General features: G+C 43.1%; 1 protein-coding gene across 1 annotated transcript in view; it reads left to right on the top strand.

Annotated features, from left to right (window-relative positions):
- The first annotated feature begins 6,615 nt into the window (after window positions 1–6,615).
- The window catches only part of doc2d (double C2-like domains, delta), a 31,663-nt gene continuing 19,984 nt past the window's right edge, over window positions 6,616–18,294 (top strand). The window contains exons 1-5 of the mRNA XM_044028605.1: window positions 6,616–6,770; window positions 8,742–9,147; window positions 9,530–9,609; window positions 10,228–10,302; window positions 14,046–14,155. Of these exons, the coding sequence (XP_043884540.1) occupies window positions 8,760–9,147; window positions 9,530–9,609; window positions 10,228–10,302; window positions 14,046–14,155 (653 nt within the window). The 5' untranslated portion in view covers window positions 6,616–6,770; window positions 8,742–8,759. The remainder of the gene's footprint in view (window positions 6,771–8,741; window positions 9,148–9,529; window positions 9,610–10,227; window positions 10,303–14,045; window positions 14,156–18,294) is intronic.

Genomic DNA, 18,294 nt, shown 5'->3' on the forward strand with positions numbered 1-18,294 from the left:
AGAGACAGAGAGAGAAGCTGTCTGCAAAGGTCAAGACTATGAGGATTCAGAGGAAACATTTCATGGGTGCTTTTTGACGTTTTCAGCCAAGAAGGCGGACACTGACATCAGACCAGACTTCCCCTTCTCCTCCAGTGAGCTTGCAGAGCTTTCTGAAAGGATGACACTCAGTCCTTATTCCAACTGTTTGCCGCCGTCTCCCCGTCACACTTTACTAGCGTAGCTGTTGTGCATCCAACTTCCCTATGTCAGTCGTGACATAACATACATCATTTTGTGTGGAGCATGGGAATGTTGCCAGGCAACACAAGATCTTAACACCATGTAATGTGCAGCTGACAGACTGAATCAGCATTGTCTTAACTCCCATGACAATGGTTGGAATGTAACAGATATTTGTTTATCTTTAAAAAAAAGTTACACACTACAGCTTTAAAGAGAGACTTTGTTCACTGGAAAATTCTTCTCACAAATCTGTCAGTCTCGTTGGCTAAATTTATACAGATTGTACTGTGCAATGATTTCAGTTGCTTTGCAGCTTTCCCCTGCATTTGCAAACTGCAGCAAAGTCCATCATAGATACTATATGGAGTGAAAACGGGAGCGATATAGCCATATGTCAGCACATTCACTGAGGAAAAACTGATGATTCTGAGGAACTGAGGTCTGCATGAAAAGTAACTTCATTTGATGCTCAGCGATTTCGTGGCAGTACGTGGCCATTGAAGCTGAAGTGAACATTTAAAGATATTTATCCAACCAAATAACCAGTGGCACAGATTATTAAAAATCTGCTCTCACCCTGAGTCTACATGCACTGCTGCTGTGTAACTGCCTGGTTGGATATTTGAGTGAATAAGCAGGAGCTCAGTGAGTATATATCCTTAAAAAACAGAAACATAATCATTTTCACAATGCACTCAAATCAAGCACCACATTGTAAAAGAAGAAAACAAACAAACAAACACCTGAGATGCACATATTATTCCTTCAAGGGCAAATGTAGGATGCAGTGTGTGTGGTGAGCAGTTCATTTGATCTTTATACGACGCAATTTCACCGTGGTGGTGCCAGATGCTGAAAGATTCAGCATGTGCTAGTGCTGGAGTATGTAAATAGAGGTTTACTCAATCCCAGAGCTAATGGCTGTCTGAGAGGCAAGGGAGGTTGTGGTTGTACACTTAATGGAAAACCTGCACTGCTTTGTGCTGTAGTAATGGGAGGAGATTATCTTGCCATGCAGATGGACTGGATGAATGCCCCTCCACAAATTGCTTGTACCCTCTTCCCTCCTTCCCACAAGTCTCCCTCCCTCACATCCTCGATATGTATTATTTATATTATACACATAAGTGGCACAGACGCTTTAATCATGCTGAATCCATGGCTGGGTGATGTGTAGCTCACAGTCACAACTTGATGGATTTTTGACTTGGTCATTTGTTTCCTTACATGCTTACTTTTATTTGTCACTGAGGCAAGGCTACTACTCTAGGTAACATTATCCCTTGTATTTCTTTGGATGCTGCAAGCCATTCTTTTGTCAGCACACGGGCAGCACCATCGTGCTAAATATCCAGGTGACAGACTACCTAATGTTTACCCCTTAGAAAGATCAATATCACAGGACAATTGTCCAGGCTTCGTCCTTCATGCACAATTGATTGTGTTTCTCGCCGTGAACCGGACCTGGACACGAGGAAACCAGAAAGATCCACGTGGCTTTTTGTCAAAGTGAATGTAAAACAGTGCCAATTAAGTCTGTGACTGTTGAATATTGTTATTAGCTCACTTGAAGGACATGATCCCAGTTACTTTTTCAATTAGATTGTAAAGATATTGCCCCGGGGTGGGGGCGATGGGAGGTAAGATAGAAACTGTGATAATTAGCTTCAGTCTCTAAAATGTACACTGCAAGGCTTTCTGAAAATGGTGATGTTGTACTATTAGTCCTTATTTTCTTTGGGGATATGAAGTGAACAAATATCTAATCAGCTGAACTCAACTCAACAGCTGATGGCAAACAAATCAGAGACCCTGAAAAATGATCATCAGGATTTTAGAAATACCATCATGTCTACCCTTCAGACACCAGTGAGAGGCTCTTAATCTTTTCACTAATTGGATTTTCACATATTATTTATTGAAGTGGCTTCTTAATTGTTGTTGTTTTTTATTTTAGCTGAAGTTTAAGTGCAACATCAGATGTTCAGAGATATTTAAAACCTTTTTTTTTTATCTTAGGAATGAGAAATACTTGCTGTACATGATATTATAACTGCAGTATGTGAACCCCCTAATGTGCTGATGACCCTGAATTCCCAGAATTAATATCAAGGACCTGATCTCAATGTTCTTGACGGTAGCAGTGACCGTGACAAAATAAGGGTAATCGGGAGATTGTTTTTCTTTCGGTTGAAGCTACAAGAGGCAGGGTGATTTAGAAAGTTGTTGATTATTGGGTTTCATCCACAGGTTATTAAAATACCCAGGTTTTGGGATTGCAGCGCTGTGTCCTGAGCTGCTCTCATCAGATGGACATGGACAGATGCACTCATTTCATATGACACTGAGACAAACTCTCCATCTCGGAAAGTCCCTGCTGTTGTTGACACATTTTTATTGCTTTTATTGTCCAACAGTTGTTTTTTTTTTCAAGTTTCTGTGCAGCACAGGAAGCTTTTGCTCCAGAACAGAACAGATCCGTATGTGTAGTAGGTGTAGTATAACAGCCAGTTGCCCTGTGATACTGTGTTACTCTTCAGATCACTTACTTTATGCTAAAATGTCAATACCGCTAAAAAATGCCATGCATACTGTACCTTTAACCAACCCAAAACCTATAAATCACCACTGACCTAAATGCATTAAGAACCCTCCTGCTGGAGAACCGAGTGGGTCTTAGGTGCTCAGTGACACAGAGAGCATAACGTCCTATAACAGAGATGCTTGGGACATCAGTGAAGCTAGTAAAGCACAGCTTCATATCATATTCATTATTTTCACTTAAGCATCTCTGGAGAAGCTGACACCACGAAGACCATGAGACGAATGTTTATGTCCATGTGACGCAGACTCAGACCTACGTTCCAGCGGCGTCTTTGCGGCGCCGTGTCCCACCAGAGGGCGCTGTTGTGCAGGGGAGGATTATAAGATTTTCTATTTTCTTGTGACAAAAATGTCGTGGAGCACAAGTTAATAATAAATTCAACGTTGTCCCCAAAGAGATGTCCGCAGTTGATGAACGCAATTTCCACTGTAGACACATCGTGTAGTTGTATGTGAATAGTTGGTTGTGCCGGATGCTGCGCGTCCTCTGTTTCCGGTCGGTGGGGCCCGGCCGGGATTTCCTCCCTGCGCCTGCAAGTGTTGTGTATTGCTGAACTGCTGCGCGTGCATGCGCGTGTACAGCGCACGCTTCAGTTTCGGCAGTGGGGCCAGAAGTTCAGGGACCCAGAGCGCTTCTCATTGGTTGATTTGAACCAAGGACGACAATGGTTTATGCTCATGAAGGACCGCAGAGCGTCATTCCTGTTCAAGAAGTGAGCGGTCAGTCTAATTAATTTTTATTCTAACTTTTAATTGATAACGTAGTTTGCATATTGTTTGAATTATACTGGAATTGCTGTAATGCGTAACTCGTGTGTGGTGGCTTTGCATATAGGGTGTGCGCAGTCGTGCATTGTTGTTATTGTTGTCACATTGTTTGTTCGATCTTGAGTATTTGTTATTGTGTGATTTTGAACACTGCTATTTGGTGGTGCTATTGATATGATAATATATGTCATCAGATTGGCATTGTTTGTGTGATGCCATTATTCAGCTGCAATTTTGTGTCACATGTGCTGTGGTCCCCTCTCTCACTGGCTGCTGTGTTTTTGTTGTTAGGGTATATGAGAGTAATATGTGCTATTTCTGGATTGCATTATAAGATTTTCCTGCATGGCCCCACCAGAATTTCCAGACCAAAATCTCCACTGCTCCGTTCATTTAACAGTATAACAGTGTACTCCTGAAGCACTCTGCATTCATTCCAAGCTACTTCAAGCATGTGGCCCGTGTCCAAAGCACTTATTTATTGTTAAGTAGGTTAGCTACAGTAGCCTGACTATTCATTAATGCCATTACAACTCATTTAGTCCCTCATGTGCTTTTTTTTTTCAAAATTAATGAATATACAGTGTTGTGGTCCATTAACACAATATTGATGAGGTAACAGTGATAGTAATGAGATGTCCGAGTAATGAGATGTCAAATGTTCATGATTGAATGAGCACAAGCTTCATGTATTAACCCAACTGCTTCCATCTAACCATTAATTTAAGTGGTTGGGCTTGTTGTTATTTATCTATTACTTTTCAACCATGGAAAATTATTCAGAAATCAATTTATGCAGTGACCATTTTCCAACAACTAATGCATCATTAAAATGTGGTTTGGCTTTTAAATTCATTCATATTCTTGTGCTCTGTGATCACATGATCTCTCCAGCTGTACTTGACAAAGAAATCCAGTTCTTACTTTAGGTATTACTAAAATTATTATTATTAGTAGTAGTAGCAATAGTAGTAGTATTCATAGTCACAGTACCAGTACTATTAGTAGTAGTAGTAGTATTTCGAAGTATCCCCTGAAATATCAAATATCAGACAACAAATCAATAAATCAACCTTGTGTTGTATTGTGGGCTGTGTTTCATTTTTATCTCCGTGGCAGATGTCAGCTGTTACTAGAGCTGCCACAATAGGAATTAAAGAGACCAGACAGAAGCCACACAGCGGATCATCTGTCTCCATCTTGCTCTCTCCCATGTGCCCACTTCTATTACACCAACTGTCCTTATGTCCTCCACCATCCATGAACCTTGTCTGTGGTCTTCCTCTTTTTCTCCTGCCCGGCAGCTCCATCTCCAACATCCAATATAATTGCTATTCCTCCACTGGAAGTAACTAAACCATCTCAACCTTGCCTGTTTATTTCCAAACCTTTCACCCTGAGCTGTCCCTCAAATATGCTCATTTCTAATCCTGGTCACTCCCAACAAAAATCTCATTATCTTGACATGAACCCATACTGCTGCTCGGCGATCTTCCCTTCTTTCCTTAACCGGCAACTACATCTCCATTCCACAGGCATTTCCTCGCTCTCCAAGAATGTGTTGTGAACAATCTGGTCAAAAAATCCTCTGCTCTCTCCTAGACATCTCCATACCTCCACAGGTCTGTCATCTGGACCAACTGTATTTCCCACTCTTCATCCTCTTCAGAGCTGCCCTCACTTCCTCTTTACTAATCCTCTGCACTTCCTGAGGCACTATCTCCCCTTCATCTGTCCCCCTATATCTCATTCTTCTCATTCATCAGTACTCCTTCCATCGTCTCGACTCAGTCTGTTCACTTGTTAGAACATTTCTATCTCTGTCCTTAATCACTTTAACCTGCTGCACATCCTTTCCCTCAGCCATTTCCATCCTTTTCGCAAAATCAACCTCACCATCTGTCCCACCACATTTCTCTCCTTAACCCCATAGCTACCAAACACTGCCTCATCACCTCTCTTCCCTTCACAATTACCACACTCTCTTCCCTGGAAACACAACTTACTCTGGAACTCCTCTTTCTCTTCTAACTGACAACCAATGTGTGGGCCATAACAACTTACAACCTCCAACATCACACCTTCAGTTACTAGATTAAAACTCATCTGACAATCTCGTCACCTCCAGAACACTCTTCACAAGCTCTTCTTTCAAGATTAGCCCCTATACCACATTTCCCTTCCTATCCAGACCATGCTAGAATAGTTTGAATCCATCTCCAATGCTCCTGCCCTTGCTTCCCTTCCTCCAAGGTCCCTACATCATGAATGCCCACTTTGATCTCCACACTTCCTCACATGCCCTCCCCTCTCTTCTTCCTTTGTCTTCAGTCAACAATAGCACAATTTCCATTGGCACCCCGTTGGTCAATGGCTCTGATGGCAGTTGTTGTTAACCTGGGCTTTGACCACGCCGCTATCTCGTACACCTTTCCTGACATAACCCTTACTATTTTTTTGGGACTGACAGAGTACACTAGATGTGGCCCACCCAGTGGCTGAGTAACCATATGTAAAACTGACATACTGCTATTACAGTATGTGTATTATAATACATCCTCATTATCATTATTTTTTTGGTTGATTTGTCCTGCACCCATGCCATCTATGGCGCGTCTCTCCGTCCTGAAGGAAGGATCCCTCTTATGTGGCTCCATCTGAGGTTGCTTTCCTTCTTTTTTGTTGTTTTTGGATGTACAGATTGTAAAGCATTCTCACACATCCAAACACACACAGCTGATATTGGTCATAGTAGCAGTGCATTGGTAGTAGTCGTAGTAGTAGTGGGATGATTTAATGTCTGTGTGATGCCAGTTTGTCTTCTCATCCGTCTTTCTAAATCTCTCTCTCTCACTCACACACACACACACACACACATTTCTGCTGCCGCTGAGAAAGTGAATGACTTTAACCAGACACGTCATAACTAACAAGGAAGAAAAAGAAGGAGGGATAGAGGAGAGGCGAGCCAGAGAGAGAGAGAGAGAGTACAGAAAGAGAGTCAGAGAGAGACACACACATACAGAGAGAGCGAGAGAGAGTACAGAGAGAGAGAGACAGAGTGAGGAGGGTATTGAGTCAAAGCTGGTCTGCATGCTTCCCAGTGTGTGAGAGACAGAGAAACGTGAGAGCAGACAAGATGGAGTGCTGGCAGAGATGAAGACTGTCCCTGGGTATGTACTTGTGGATGGCTGTATTTGTGCATTTGCCAGTGTGTTTGTGAGTGTGTGTGTGTGTGTGTGTGTAGAGTACATGCACACATGTGTTTGAGTGCATGTGAACTCGCATGTGCGTATCTCTGCATGTAACAGAGGTGTGAGCGAATGGTGACTTTACAGGCAACACGCTGCAAATGATGATTTGTCCATGGGAAGCAAAGCACGGAATTTGGATTCTGTTACATAACAGTGTGGAAATTAGAGACGGAACGAGTGTCCGTATTGAGAGGGAGAGATTGTTTCAGTGCTGTAACTTCATATGATGAGGAGGCAAGCATGTGTGCTTCCATGTAAAGTCTTGTCCTGTATGTGGATTGTCTGAATTGCACCGATATGAAAGATTATATGAGCATGTGTGTTCTTGTGTATAAAAAAAAAGGAGAAAGTCAATATTTTATGATGCACTAGAGGTATGATACACCAACATGGATGTAATGGGTTGTGGTATATTTAGTTTTTGCCTTTACAAAGAAATAATATCAGTGTATTAAATTTTGATAAGCTGCTGATTCTCCTGTGGCTTCCACATATAAGTCGACCACAAACGGCAGACTGGCAACATTTAATGGTTATCTTGCCATATTGATTACATATGGCCACACACAAATATGAGAGATAAACATATCAAACAGCACAACTTATTCAAAATGACAATGTTAGCAAGTGGCAGAAAATATCTTACTTTGATTGTAAATCTTTTCTGTCAATCAAAGTAATTTAAAGATATCATCCAAGTCATCTAATCAATCCTCTTAAAAATAAATGAGTCAATATACTATTGATCATTGAGTAATAATGTTTTCTCTTGGTATGCCAAGAGTCAACATGTTCTTTTCTTTTTTTTCCTAAAGCAACACAAGACTAATGACCAAGCTCCAAATATGATTTGCATAAAAAACAGATGAATCAGTTGAAAGCTGAAAGAAAAAAAGAAAAATAACAGCCTCATAAATCATGGCAACATTTACTAAACAAACTGCCCAGGCAGAAAAGAACAAAGTCACAAGATGACAATAATGAGCAGCAACATAATGGACATAATGAAATATAGTTTAGTTGAACAACAAGCAGCATTAATAAATAATCTGCGCATTTGCAACAGTGTTAAAGTCGAATCATATTGAGAAAGCGCTCGTTCTTGTTCCCGGCGACCTACTTTTATTCATATTACCTGGTGCTTTATTATCATCGTGCACATATTGAGCACCACCAAGATGAAGTGCGTTTGATGTGGACCAACAACGGAGCAGAGTGCGAGAGGAACTGCGTCTCCAATGTCTCTCAGTGGCTGAGAGGGGAAACTATTGCATTTGGCTCGGCGACGTTGGAGTCTGGTAACAGTTATTACGCGTCATTTAGTGACAAATATGCTAAACACAGAGAAAATCCTTTGAAAAGTATTATGTAAATATTTCTTAGGGGATTTGCAGATGGAGAGCGAGGCAGGAGGAGAGGAGAGAAGGAGGGAGATAAAGGAAGGGTTGGAGATAAGTGCATATAAACACAAGTGACGTCACTTGTTTCATACTTTACAGCACTATATATGAATAGGATTCTTGGCATGTAATTGGTGTTTGAAGTGGCAATCGTGCTAGAAAATTCTATTTTGACTGATCCGATGACCGAACAGTCAAAATAGAATTTTCTAGCACGATTGCCGGATGGAAGCTGAGACATGTTTTTGGTGTTGGATGTTTCAGATGTGTGTGTGTTTTAACTTATTGCCATTGTTGACTTGTCTAGATTACCAGGGTCCCATGCTGCTGCTGTACAAACTCACAGAAATTGGAATGGGCTGTGTTTGTTTGTTTTGTTTTACTTTACTAGTTTTGAGCCTCTTGTTTGTCCCCTCGCCGCTGATCTGAGCTATTATTTTCTCACCTCATTCTTTCCTTTCTCTCTTCGTGATTCCCCTCTCATGCTCAGTCCCTTTTGACAGCCCACATGAGCGTCTCCAAACCTCCACCGCCGCCCTCCACCTCTCACCTAGCCCTCCCCCCTACCTCCTCGTCCTCCCCTTCCTCATCTGCTTCCTCCCCCTCGGCAATGCCCCACTCCAACCCTCTGCCCCCTCCCTCACCAGTCAAGATCTCTATGCAGGAGCACTTTGCCATCAACGTGTGCCCGGGTCCCATCCTCCCCATCCCACAGATCTCCGACTTCTTCCCCCGTTTCCATGATTACCCGTGCACACCACCACCTCCGAGGGAGAAGAAGATCCTGAAAGAGGAGACTTTCAATGGGGAGACAAGTGTGGGATACAAGGACGGGGAGAGAAGGGGGGACAACGACGAAGACAGGGAGGAGATGCTGGACTCTGATGATGATGACAGTGAGTTCAGTGTGGGCTAAACTAAGTTTCGTGGCGGGGAAATTGTTCAACGCGATGAATATTGTAAACGAGACATGACAGAAAAATCTGAAACTTTGGAGTGGAAAGTCCAGAGTGTGCAGAGATGGGCAAAAACTACATCCAAAGTGTTTGTCACAAGGACCTCCGATGATTTATTAGACAATGTTACAATAGTAGGACTCAGCATGCTAGTTTCTGCTCGTTCCCAAACTGCAATCAAACAAAACAGATCAATACAAATTAGGAGTGTCATGTTTTTTAAGTGGCCATCTGCTACAAATATGACTCAGATGTGTGTGTGTGTGTGTGTGTGTGTCGTCCCTTCACTGGCAGTAATTGCTGTGGTTTGTGCTGTTTTCAGCCTACCTGGGAACGCTGGAGTTCAGCCTGCTCTTTGATCAGGAGAACAACTGTCTTCATTGTACTATTCACAAAGCAAAGGTACTCATGATTTCTAAATATCCTTCATCAAAACACTTCTTTGTCTGTCTGTTTGTCTGTCAGTCTGTCTGTGTGGTTGCATAATCTCCATTGAAGTCCCAGTGAAAACCGTCCTGCTGTAACGCTTTAATGTTTGCATTGGAGGCATCGCACTTCTTTCTCTCAGCCTGTTTCTGAGAAGCGTGTTCGCCACAGCTTGTCACTTCATAGCAAATCATCTCATGGCTCTGTGAAATGGTGGATAGTGAATCTCCACTGATGTGGCAGACACATTTAACGTGGCCATCATCCAAGGACACAAACCTTGTACTACATATTGGTGAATGTTATATTATGTTAATTATATAAGTGTTACTGAATGGTTCCCGTGAGGACAACACAAGGGAGTTGAGGAGGACAGAAAAACAAAGTGGCATGGAAAGAAACACCCAGAAGCACTTTGGAGATAGATAGATAGAGTAGAGGAGGTCTGTCATAGTAGTCTCTGTCTTTTGCTGACCCTGTCAGTTGTGTCAAGAGTTTTGAGGGCATGATGATGTCACTAACTCTTCACTCTGTGTGTGTGTGTGTGTGTGTGTGTGTTTGGATTCATGCATGTGCATCTGCTTGTGTCCACAGGGACTGAAAGCCATGGACTCCAACGGACTGGCAGATCCATACGTCAAACTTCATCTTCTCCCCGGGGCTAGCAAGGTCACTGCTCCAACCTTACCTCACTATCAATTAAAGTAAAAAAGCAACAACACTGGGCTGTCCCAGACACGCACACTCACTCACTAAGTCCAACATCTGACAGAAACTGGTGGTTAAAAAAAAAATCATATTCATAGACATAAGAAACATGCTACACTCCATTTGTCTATAAAACAATGAACGGTGATTTACTTTTCGGTAATAATAATGTCCACTGTCCATTTTTTGTTGATCAGACTCTGTGAAAAGGTCATGATGCTCTTGCAAGAAAGGTGACATGGTCGTGGACTCATTTAGGGTGTCGTTTCGAGCCGCTGAGCAGGGAGTGTTTTGTTTGGTTACTGCTCATTGTGGCTCGACCACTGCTTTGCTTTATCGAGCACAAGTTCTGGTCTGCTGCACCGCTCTTGTCTTGTTCTTAGCGCAAGAGGCAGTGGAGATAAAGTTCACCACAACATCCATCCACACACAAACACACACACACAACAAAATGCAACCTGTTGGCAGCCATTTTGGCCCAAGGTTGACATGAAATGAGGTTATGATAAGTGCAGGAAGGACACTGAGCAAGGAGAGGTTGAATGAGGCTACTGTCTGAGGTCTAAGGTGCTAACAATAACAATGTCTGGGGGATTTATGTCCTCCATCCTTCCTCTGTCTGTCTTCTTTGCCACTGTTCCTGGTCTTTTCCCCCCCACTTTCTCCACCTATCTCTGTCTCTATCTCACTATCTGGCTGTGACCCTCTTTGACCTTGAAATACCAACAGTATGCAGAGACAACTGAGAGGGAAGGAAGGGGGACAGAGGGAGGGAGTGGAGAAGAAGGGGGGGGAGATGAGGGGAGGAGAGCAGCAGGTGGTTGCCATGGAAACAGGGAGGATTGTTACACGGCTCACGTCAACAGGCAAGCAATGACGGGCAGAGAGTGGAGTTGGTAGTGGTGTTGACGGTGGTGGGTGAGTGGAGGGTGGTGCAAAGAAAGCATCAATGAGTAGGTAAGTTCCATGTGCTGCCGCTTGTTGAATATCCACCAGACGGGAGCCACGTCACTTGAAAAGTGGGAGATGTGCACATGAGGTGATGATGACGGATGACACGCACTCCCACACCTACACTTATGCACATTCAGATTCAGTTTGTGAGTGTTGCAATGAATAATCCAGAACACATACGGTTTCAGTTTCCTGCGTGCCGTCAAAGTACCGCGGGCAAAGGTGCACGTCTGTCCCACACACACTGTCCCCAATCACACAGCAAGCATGCGTCGCATGACCTTGTGTTTATAGATGTTACGGCTTGAGTCACAGTCACACAGAGACGCTTCCTTCATCCCTCCTTCTGCATCACTGCCTCTCTCTCTCTCTCTCTCTCACACGCTAACACGCATAAACACGTTAGATGCTGGAGCGTCTGTCGTGGTCACTGGTGTCTTCGTCTGTCTTAATCGAGATGCTTGGAAAATTCACTCACTGCCAGACCCTGCACTTACAGCTCTGGGAAGACGGGACTGAGGAAGAGGAAGAATATGAAAATACATAAAACGATCCATCCAGGCAAATGGAAGGAAAAGGAAGGGGAGAGGGACGGGCAGATGGAGGGCAAGAGATAAAACATTTAGGAACAGATGCAAAAGTGCTGGACTGGTGTAGAAGGAAGATGAAAGCAGAGAGTGTCAGGGGGCAGACAGAGGGAACTGGAGATTTAAATGTTTGTAGATGGGTCTTGTGGAGATACATCTTCTCAGACAACAAACCCAGTCGACCGAACGAGGTGTGATGATTATTTGCGCCATAGTCCTCCTGAGTTTTGCCGGCATGTGTGTCTGTGCAACACCATGACGAGTCGTGACTCTGCCTGATGTGCACGGTTCCTCCTGCACGTCAATGAATCAGACAAATGACACGAGTCAAAGACACTCATCCCCTCAGGTGAATGAGCTCTGGAGGGCTGAGGCTTATCGATGAGCTAAAAGTTTCCAGCAGAAAATAGAGAATAAGAAAGGGGACGTGATGGGAGCGAAAAAGAGGCAGAGGGGATACAGCCCAAGCAGAACAATGGAACAAACACAATGACAAAAACAGACGGCATTCAGCATCTGACCCTGAGGCGATGTAGCAAGCGGCTGACTGTGGCAGAAAGAGAGAGGGGATGGGATGAGATGATTTACCTGAATATGTAAGAGAATATGCTGCACATTGCATTTACTAGCTAGATATTCACATCATATACAGTGTTGCAGTAATATTACCCAATTTATAATTGAACTTTAAGATATATGTCCGCCTTTCAATAACTGTCTGACTTCTTCAGCTTGCCTGCGACTCTCAGATCCGAGCCAATTCTAAATCCTTAAAAGTGGGTCACAGCCAGTTAAAACAGCTGGTCACTGTATTTTTCAGAAGGAGAAACTTCAGGAATAATATTGCCTTTATTGGGACTATTTTCAGATGTGTATTAACACACTTCGAGTGAAGGATTATGGCTCCAGGACAGCGCACTGTGTGAGTGGTTGACTGAAAATAAGCTACAGTGTCCGTGCTCATTATCAAGAGGGATGACGTCAGTCTGTGCACAACTGCAGCTCACTGATGTTTGTTTTTCTCTGTGTGACAGTGAAGCTCTGCAATATCAATTTCACTAGATCTTATATTGTGAGTAAAACTCAACATTGGAAATTGATGTGAAGTTAAATTCATATTAATGTTGTAAATTTGCATTAATTTAAGTTCACTCAATTAATCAATTAAAGCATTAAAAATACCAAGATTGGTGACCTGATCCAAACAAGGACGTTTGCATGTTCTCCCTGTGAGTGTGTGGGTTTTCTCCTGGTACTCCAGGTCCTAAAAACATGCAGAGGTTAACTGGACACTATAAATTGACCATAGATGTGTGTCCCTGTGATGGACTGGCGACCTGTCCAGGGTGTCACCCCGCCTTTAGCCCTGTGTCAGCTGGGGTTGGCTCCAGCTGACCCGGGACCCTCATGTGGAGGATAAAGCAGTAGATAATGAATGAGTGAATGAATAAAGCATAACATATGACCCACCTACATGTCTTCACTAAATACTTTCTGCTATTAATAGCCGTTTATGTGAACAAATTAATTCTGGCTGTGGCCCCACAAAGTGTTATTATCCAAATGAGGATAAAGCAGAGGTTTGCATCAGCACAACTTGCATACCAAATACATTTTTAGAGGGATTTGTGAACATTAAAATAAACGTATAAGAATAAAAATAAATAAACAAGATGAACACATCCTCAAAGCAATCGAGGGAAATGAGGCGGAAAGTGGTTCAAAACTTTATTTATGGGTGTTGGAGTTATTAGGTGCTCATGTGAATTTAATCTCCCAGAGAGCTTTAATTTTCCATGCTGAATGTGTTGTGCAGTTTAATTGTCTGCTGTGTTGTGTTTAAGACGCTTGTTTATGAAGTCTGGCAGCACTATAATGGTGGGGAGGAGACAGATGGACAGGTGAGGTGAGGGAAGCCCTATGTCCTCTCACTCTCCTCTACAAAGTAGGCAGCAGATGTTTGAGATTTCCTGTGGGACAGTAATAAATGATGTCTCCCCACATTTATCTCCTTCCTTGATCTCACAATACCCCCAGTTTTTCTACCTTATATGCTCTCATTCTGATCTGAAATCATTTGCTCCCTCAACCTTTAAGCATCCTTCACTCTTCTTTTTTTTGTTTGTCTTTTCCATTAATGTGTCTTCACTTTTTCCTTCCCAGGCAAACAAGCTTCGGACAAAAACCCTGAAGAATACATTGAACCCAGTGTGGAATGAAACGCTGATGTACCATGGCATCACAGCAGCTGACATGACAACCAAAACGCTCAGGTAGGTGTATTTCATTGTGGCCGGCAATTAGCTTTATTCCTCAGACAGCCCAGTGACCACTTTATTATGTGGAGGAAGCTTCATGCTTCCAATCCTCCAGTGGACATCCAGCCAATGCCTTTGCTTCCCAGTTGGCTTTTAGGTGATTCATTATAGGATCCAGGTGACACCAGCCAACTGTTCCACTTGCTGTTACTGTAGTAACTGCTCAGGTGTTGGCCCAGGAGTCGCCACCCCCCTCCTCCCTGCTGTACTCTCCATATGGAGTGATTGAGGTCAAGCATTACAGTTTTGGCCCAAAAATAAGTCTGATGCACTGATGTGTAAGTCAATGAAGTCGATTCAGAAATGATGTCAGTGTGTGCTTTGTTTGTGAACATGTGTACAGCCAGCGACAGTTTGCACAGTGGATTCATAGTAGGGTTGGATGGCATTGTTTATTCTGAGGAAACAGGAACCCAGATGCATGCATAAGGGTGCACTCACAGATGACATGCACTCGCACACGTACGAACACACTTCTCTTTTGCACAACGCAACGTGTGTGCAGTCATGTGTGTGTGTGCTTTATTCTCTTGTGTGTATGTCAAGGGCAATCAGTGGCAGGGAGGAACATGCATCCTTCCTCTGTACGTAGAGAACACACACTCACATACCATATGCAAATAGGGCACGTGCTGGAGCGTTTCAACACATACGTTTAGATATAAATCTCCCCTCCCCAAACTCACACCCAGACGTACACACAAAAAGCTGCTTGAGATGATACACTTCAAAATACAGGAAACCTAACTGACCTCTGTTCAAGGACACAGCCCACAGACATAAACCAGCAGGGATGCTGTGGGAGAGAGGGTGAGAGAGGTGGCTGCCAAGACCAACAAAGAGCAGGAGCTAAAGCATGAATGATGTCAAGTGACAGCTGAGGGGTTGTAGAAGAGGAAGCTCGGGAGGCTAAGACTCAGGGAGATGACACACTAGAGAGAGTTCATGTCTCATTTGAAAGAGAGACAGCATGAGGCGAAAATAAAGGGGGATTGCTCTGAGAGAGTAAAGAGATAGACACAGTCATGAATGAGGAAATTCACTAAGCTGAGAAAAAAGTCAAGTGATAGGGAGTTTACTCAAAGGGGAACCCAAAAAAAATGAAAGAATGAGGACAGTAAGAACTATGGGAGACAACAAATGAGCTCGAGTGAGTGAGACGCTGTTTGACAGCGAGGAAGTGAAGGCGTTCAAACCTGTTCAACACGATTCCTCAGCCAATAGACTGACTTTGTTCTCATTACACCACAGAGAACAGCGAACAGCTGGAGAATAGAGAAACCAAGAAGGATCCCCGGAGAGATGTTTACTCGCTGGGGTTGTGCTCTGCTGTATCCTGTTCTGCCGGTCGCAGCAGGGAGCAGAGAAGGGGATGCTGCACTGATCATCATGTGCTGTGAACTGCTGAGGATCCAGACTCACATCTGCCCAGACTCAGTCTCAGAGAGACAGCACAGAGGGCAGACACAAAGTTAGTCAAACTGGGCCATAACACAACTAGTCCGATATATTTGAATTCATGTGAAAATAAATAGGCGGGGATTTCATTCAATACAGTTAAGAATGTGTTCTTAATGTCTGGCAGCTCAGCCCACATCAGAGATGGTGATTAGTAAGAATGCAGACAAAGACTAGTGAGTCATTAAAATTGTATTTGGTGTCAAGTCCATTCTATTGCACTGGTCTTCGTCTTAAAGTGCAAATGTAAAAAGACGTGTAATGTGCAAAGAGGGTTTGTGCATTTATTTTCCATTCATTCACATAGTTGCTATTAAATGATTATATAAAGCCATTATGCTGAGGTTAAATGCATTTGCAAAATGGGACAACTAAGTGCAGGGTGGCGATGAAATGGCTTTAAGAGAAAAATAGTTGTCATTGCAATTTTATACTTATTCTTCATCCCCAACAATTATTTTCCTCAGTGTGCAGAGTAAAGCTCTACAGGCCACTAGAGGTTCTGTCTGGGTAAACTAATAACTTATGCCCTCAATCCAGACTTCATGGTTGACATCACATTGGCTAATCCCTTAAACGGTGCAGCAAGGCTTTTTTAAGGGGGCTCAAATCTTCTTCCTCCTCTTTTTGCTTCACCCTTAAGGGGTCACGACAGTAGATCATCTGCCTCCATCTTGTCCTCTCCCTTGCGTCCTCTTCTGTTACAACAGCTGTCCTCATGTCCTCCTCCACAACATCCACGAACCTTCTCTGTGGTCTCCCTCTTTTCCTCCCACCCGGCAGCTCCATCTTTGACAACCTTGCCCCTCTTACTTTATCTCAGCATCTTCAGTTCTGCCACATGCAGCTCCGCCTCTTGTCTTTTAGACTGTGTCAGTGTTGCTCCACTGTCCAAGCCATACACCGTAGCAGGTCTCACTACTGTCTTGTAGACCATCCCTTTCCCTTTTGCTTCTTATCCTTCTGTCACACATCACCCCTGACACCACCCGTCTCACTGTCTTCACACAGAAAGTACTCTGTCTTTCTCCCATAAGGTATTTGCCAACATGGACATGCTGGCTGGGAGAGGTCAGAGAAGAATGGCCGTGTGGTTTTAGGGGATAGAAAGGCAACAGTAACTCAAATAACCACCTGTTACACTCAGCGTATGCAGATGACATTTCTGAATTCACACATTTAACCTTGAAGTAGCAGCAGCAGCAGAGAGCACACATACACATACTTAAAGTGGCTTGTGACTTCAGATGCACAATGTGGATGTGAATGGGTGAAGGTCAAAACTATAGTGTAAAGGACTTTAAATGGTCATTATAATCAGATAAGTGCTTCATAAAATCCAAATATTTACCAACAAGACACTTTTCACTGACCTACAGCAAAAGCTTGTCTCTTGATTGAAGATGTTTTCATTGCAGTGACATTGACAAGATTTTGAGATCAAGTCCAAATTTATCACTTCATCACGCTGCAGTCTGCCCTCTGCCTTTGGGCAAATTATAAATTAGAAAGCACAGACAGCGATAACATAGTGCTCCAATCATTCCATTCACTCTCACGACACACCCCTTTTATCTGCTTATGAATACACACGCAGAACTGCGGTGGGATATGTACATGGATAGATACCTCGTGAGAATCATATGATCTATACTGTGGCTTTCATCACTGGAATGATTGATGACTTGGAGAGATGGAGCATGTGGAGGTGTTGTGGTGAGAGGTGGGGTGTCAAGACATCCAGATTTAGTATGCATGCTTATGTGCATGTTAAAACACTACCCGCGTGATGTCAGTGCAAGGTTCTTTGCTCTCTCCTCTCAGTTTCTTGTGAGATTCTCTACATCCCTCTGTCAGGCTTTGTAATATACTCTGTTGTTCACGGAGACAGCAGTACAAATTGTTGATTTGGTATTGGATGAAGGGTAAGGCTGAGGTTGGCACCTCAGGTGACATTCAGTCAGGTGCTGATCACGAAGAACAAATATATCGTTGAGTGTTAGATGCTGTGGTAAGAGTGATTCTTGGAATTCTTGGAAATGGTCTGTCCATCATGTTTTTTTAAATATTGATGATCCACCGTAGATGAATCGTGGAATCTTGTTTTGGTGGAACTATCATTTTTTCCTCTTGTGCCATGTGGTTACATTTTTCATTTGTCCAGTTATCAGCTGGTATTAACTTATAAATCTCACCCCATTCATAAGTTTAACCAAAGTTTTAAGTAAAATGACCACCCCATGTCATGTCATGTCGATCATCTTTATATACAATCATTGATACAGCCTCAGAGCTGCTTTCTCGATTGACAAGAATTGCAAAGCTTTCACAAGTACAGACGCCCTGCAGACATGCTAAAACACCCTGCACATGTAAAACTGTAAGTCAAAATGCACACACACCACACTGAATTTGGCACCACACGTTGAACAGATTCCACAAGCATCTGTTGGTATTTCAGAGAAATTTTCAGGCGCGGGAAATTGAAGGTGTGAGGAACATTTGTACAGAGGAAGTCAAAACATTTGGGTTGAACATGGCGGTGTCATATTTCAACACAACCTTTATCGTATCGCAGCCACACTACACGTATGAGAGAGTAAAGGCACATCAATCATTTGACAGCTGTGGTCATG

Source organism: Solea senegalensis, linkage group LG6, assembly GCF_019176455.1.
Source record: "Solea senegalensis isolate Sse05_10M linkage group LG6, IFAPA_SoseM_1, whole genome shotgun sequence".
NCBI lineage: Eukaryota > Metazoa > Chordata > Actinopteri > Pleuronectiformes > Soleidae > Solea > Solea senegalensis.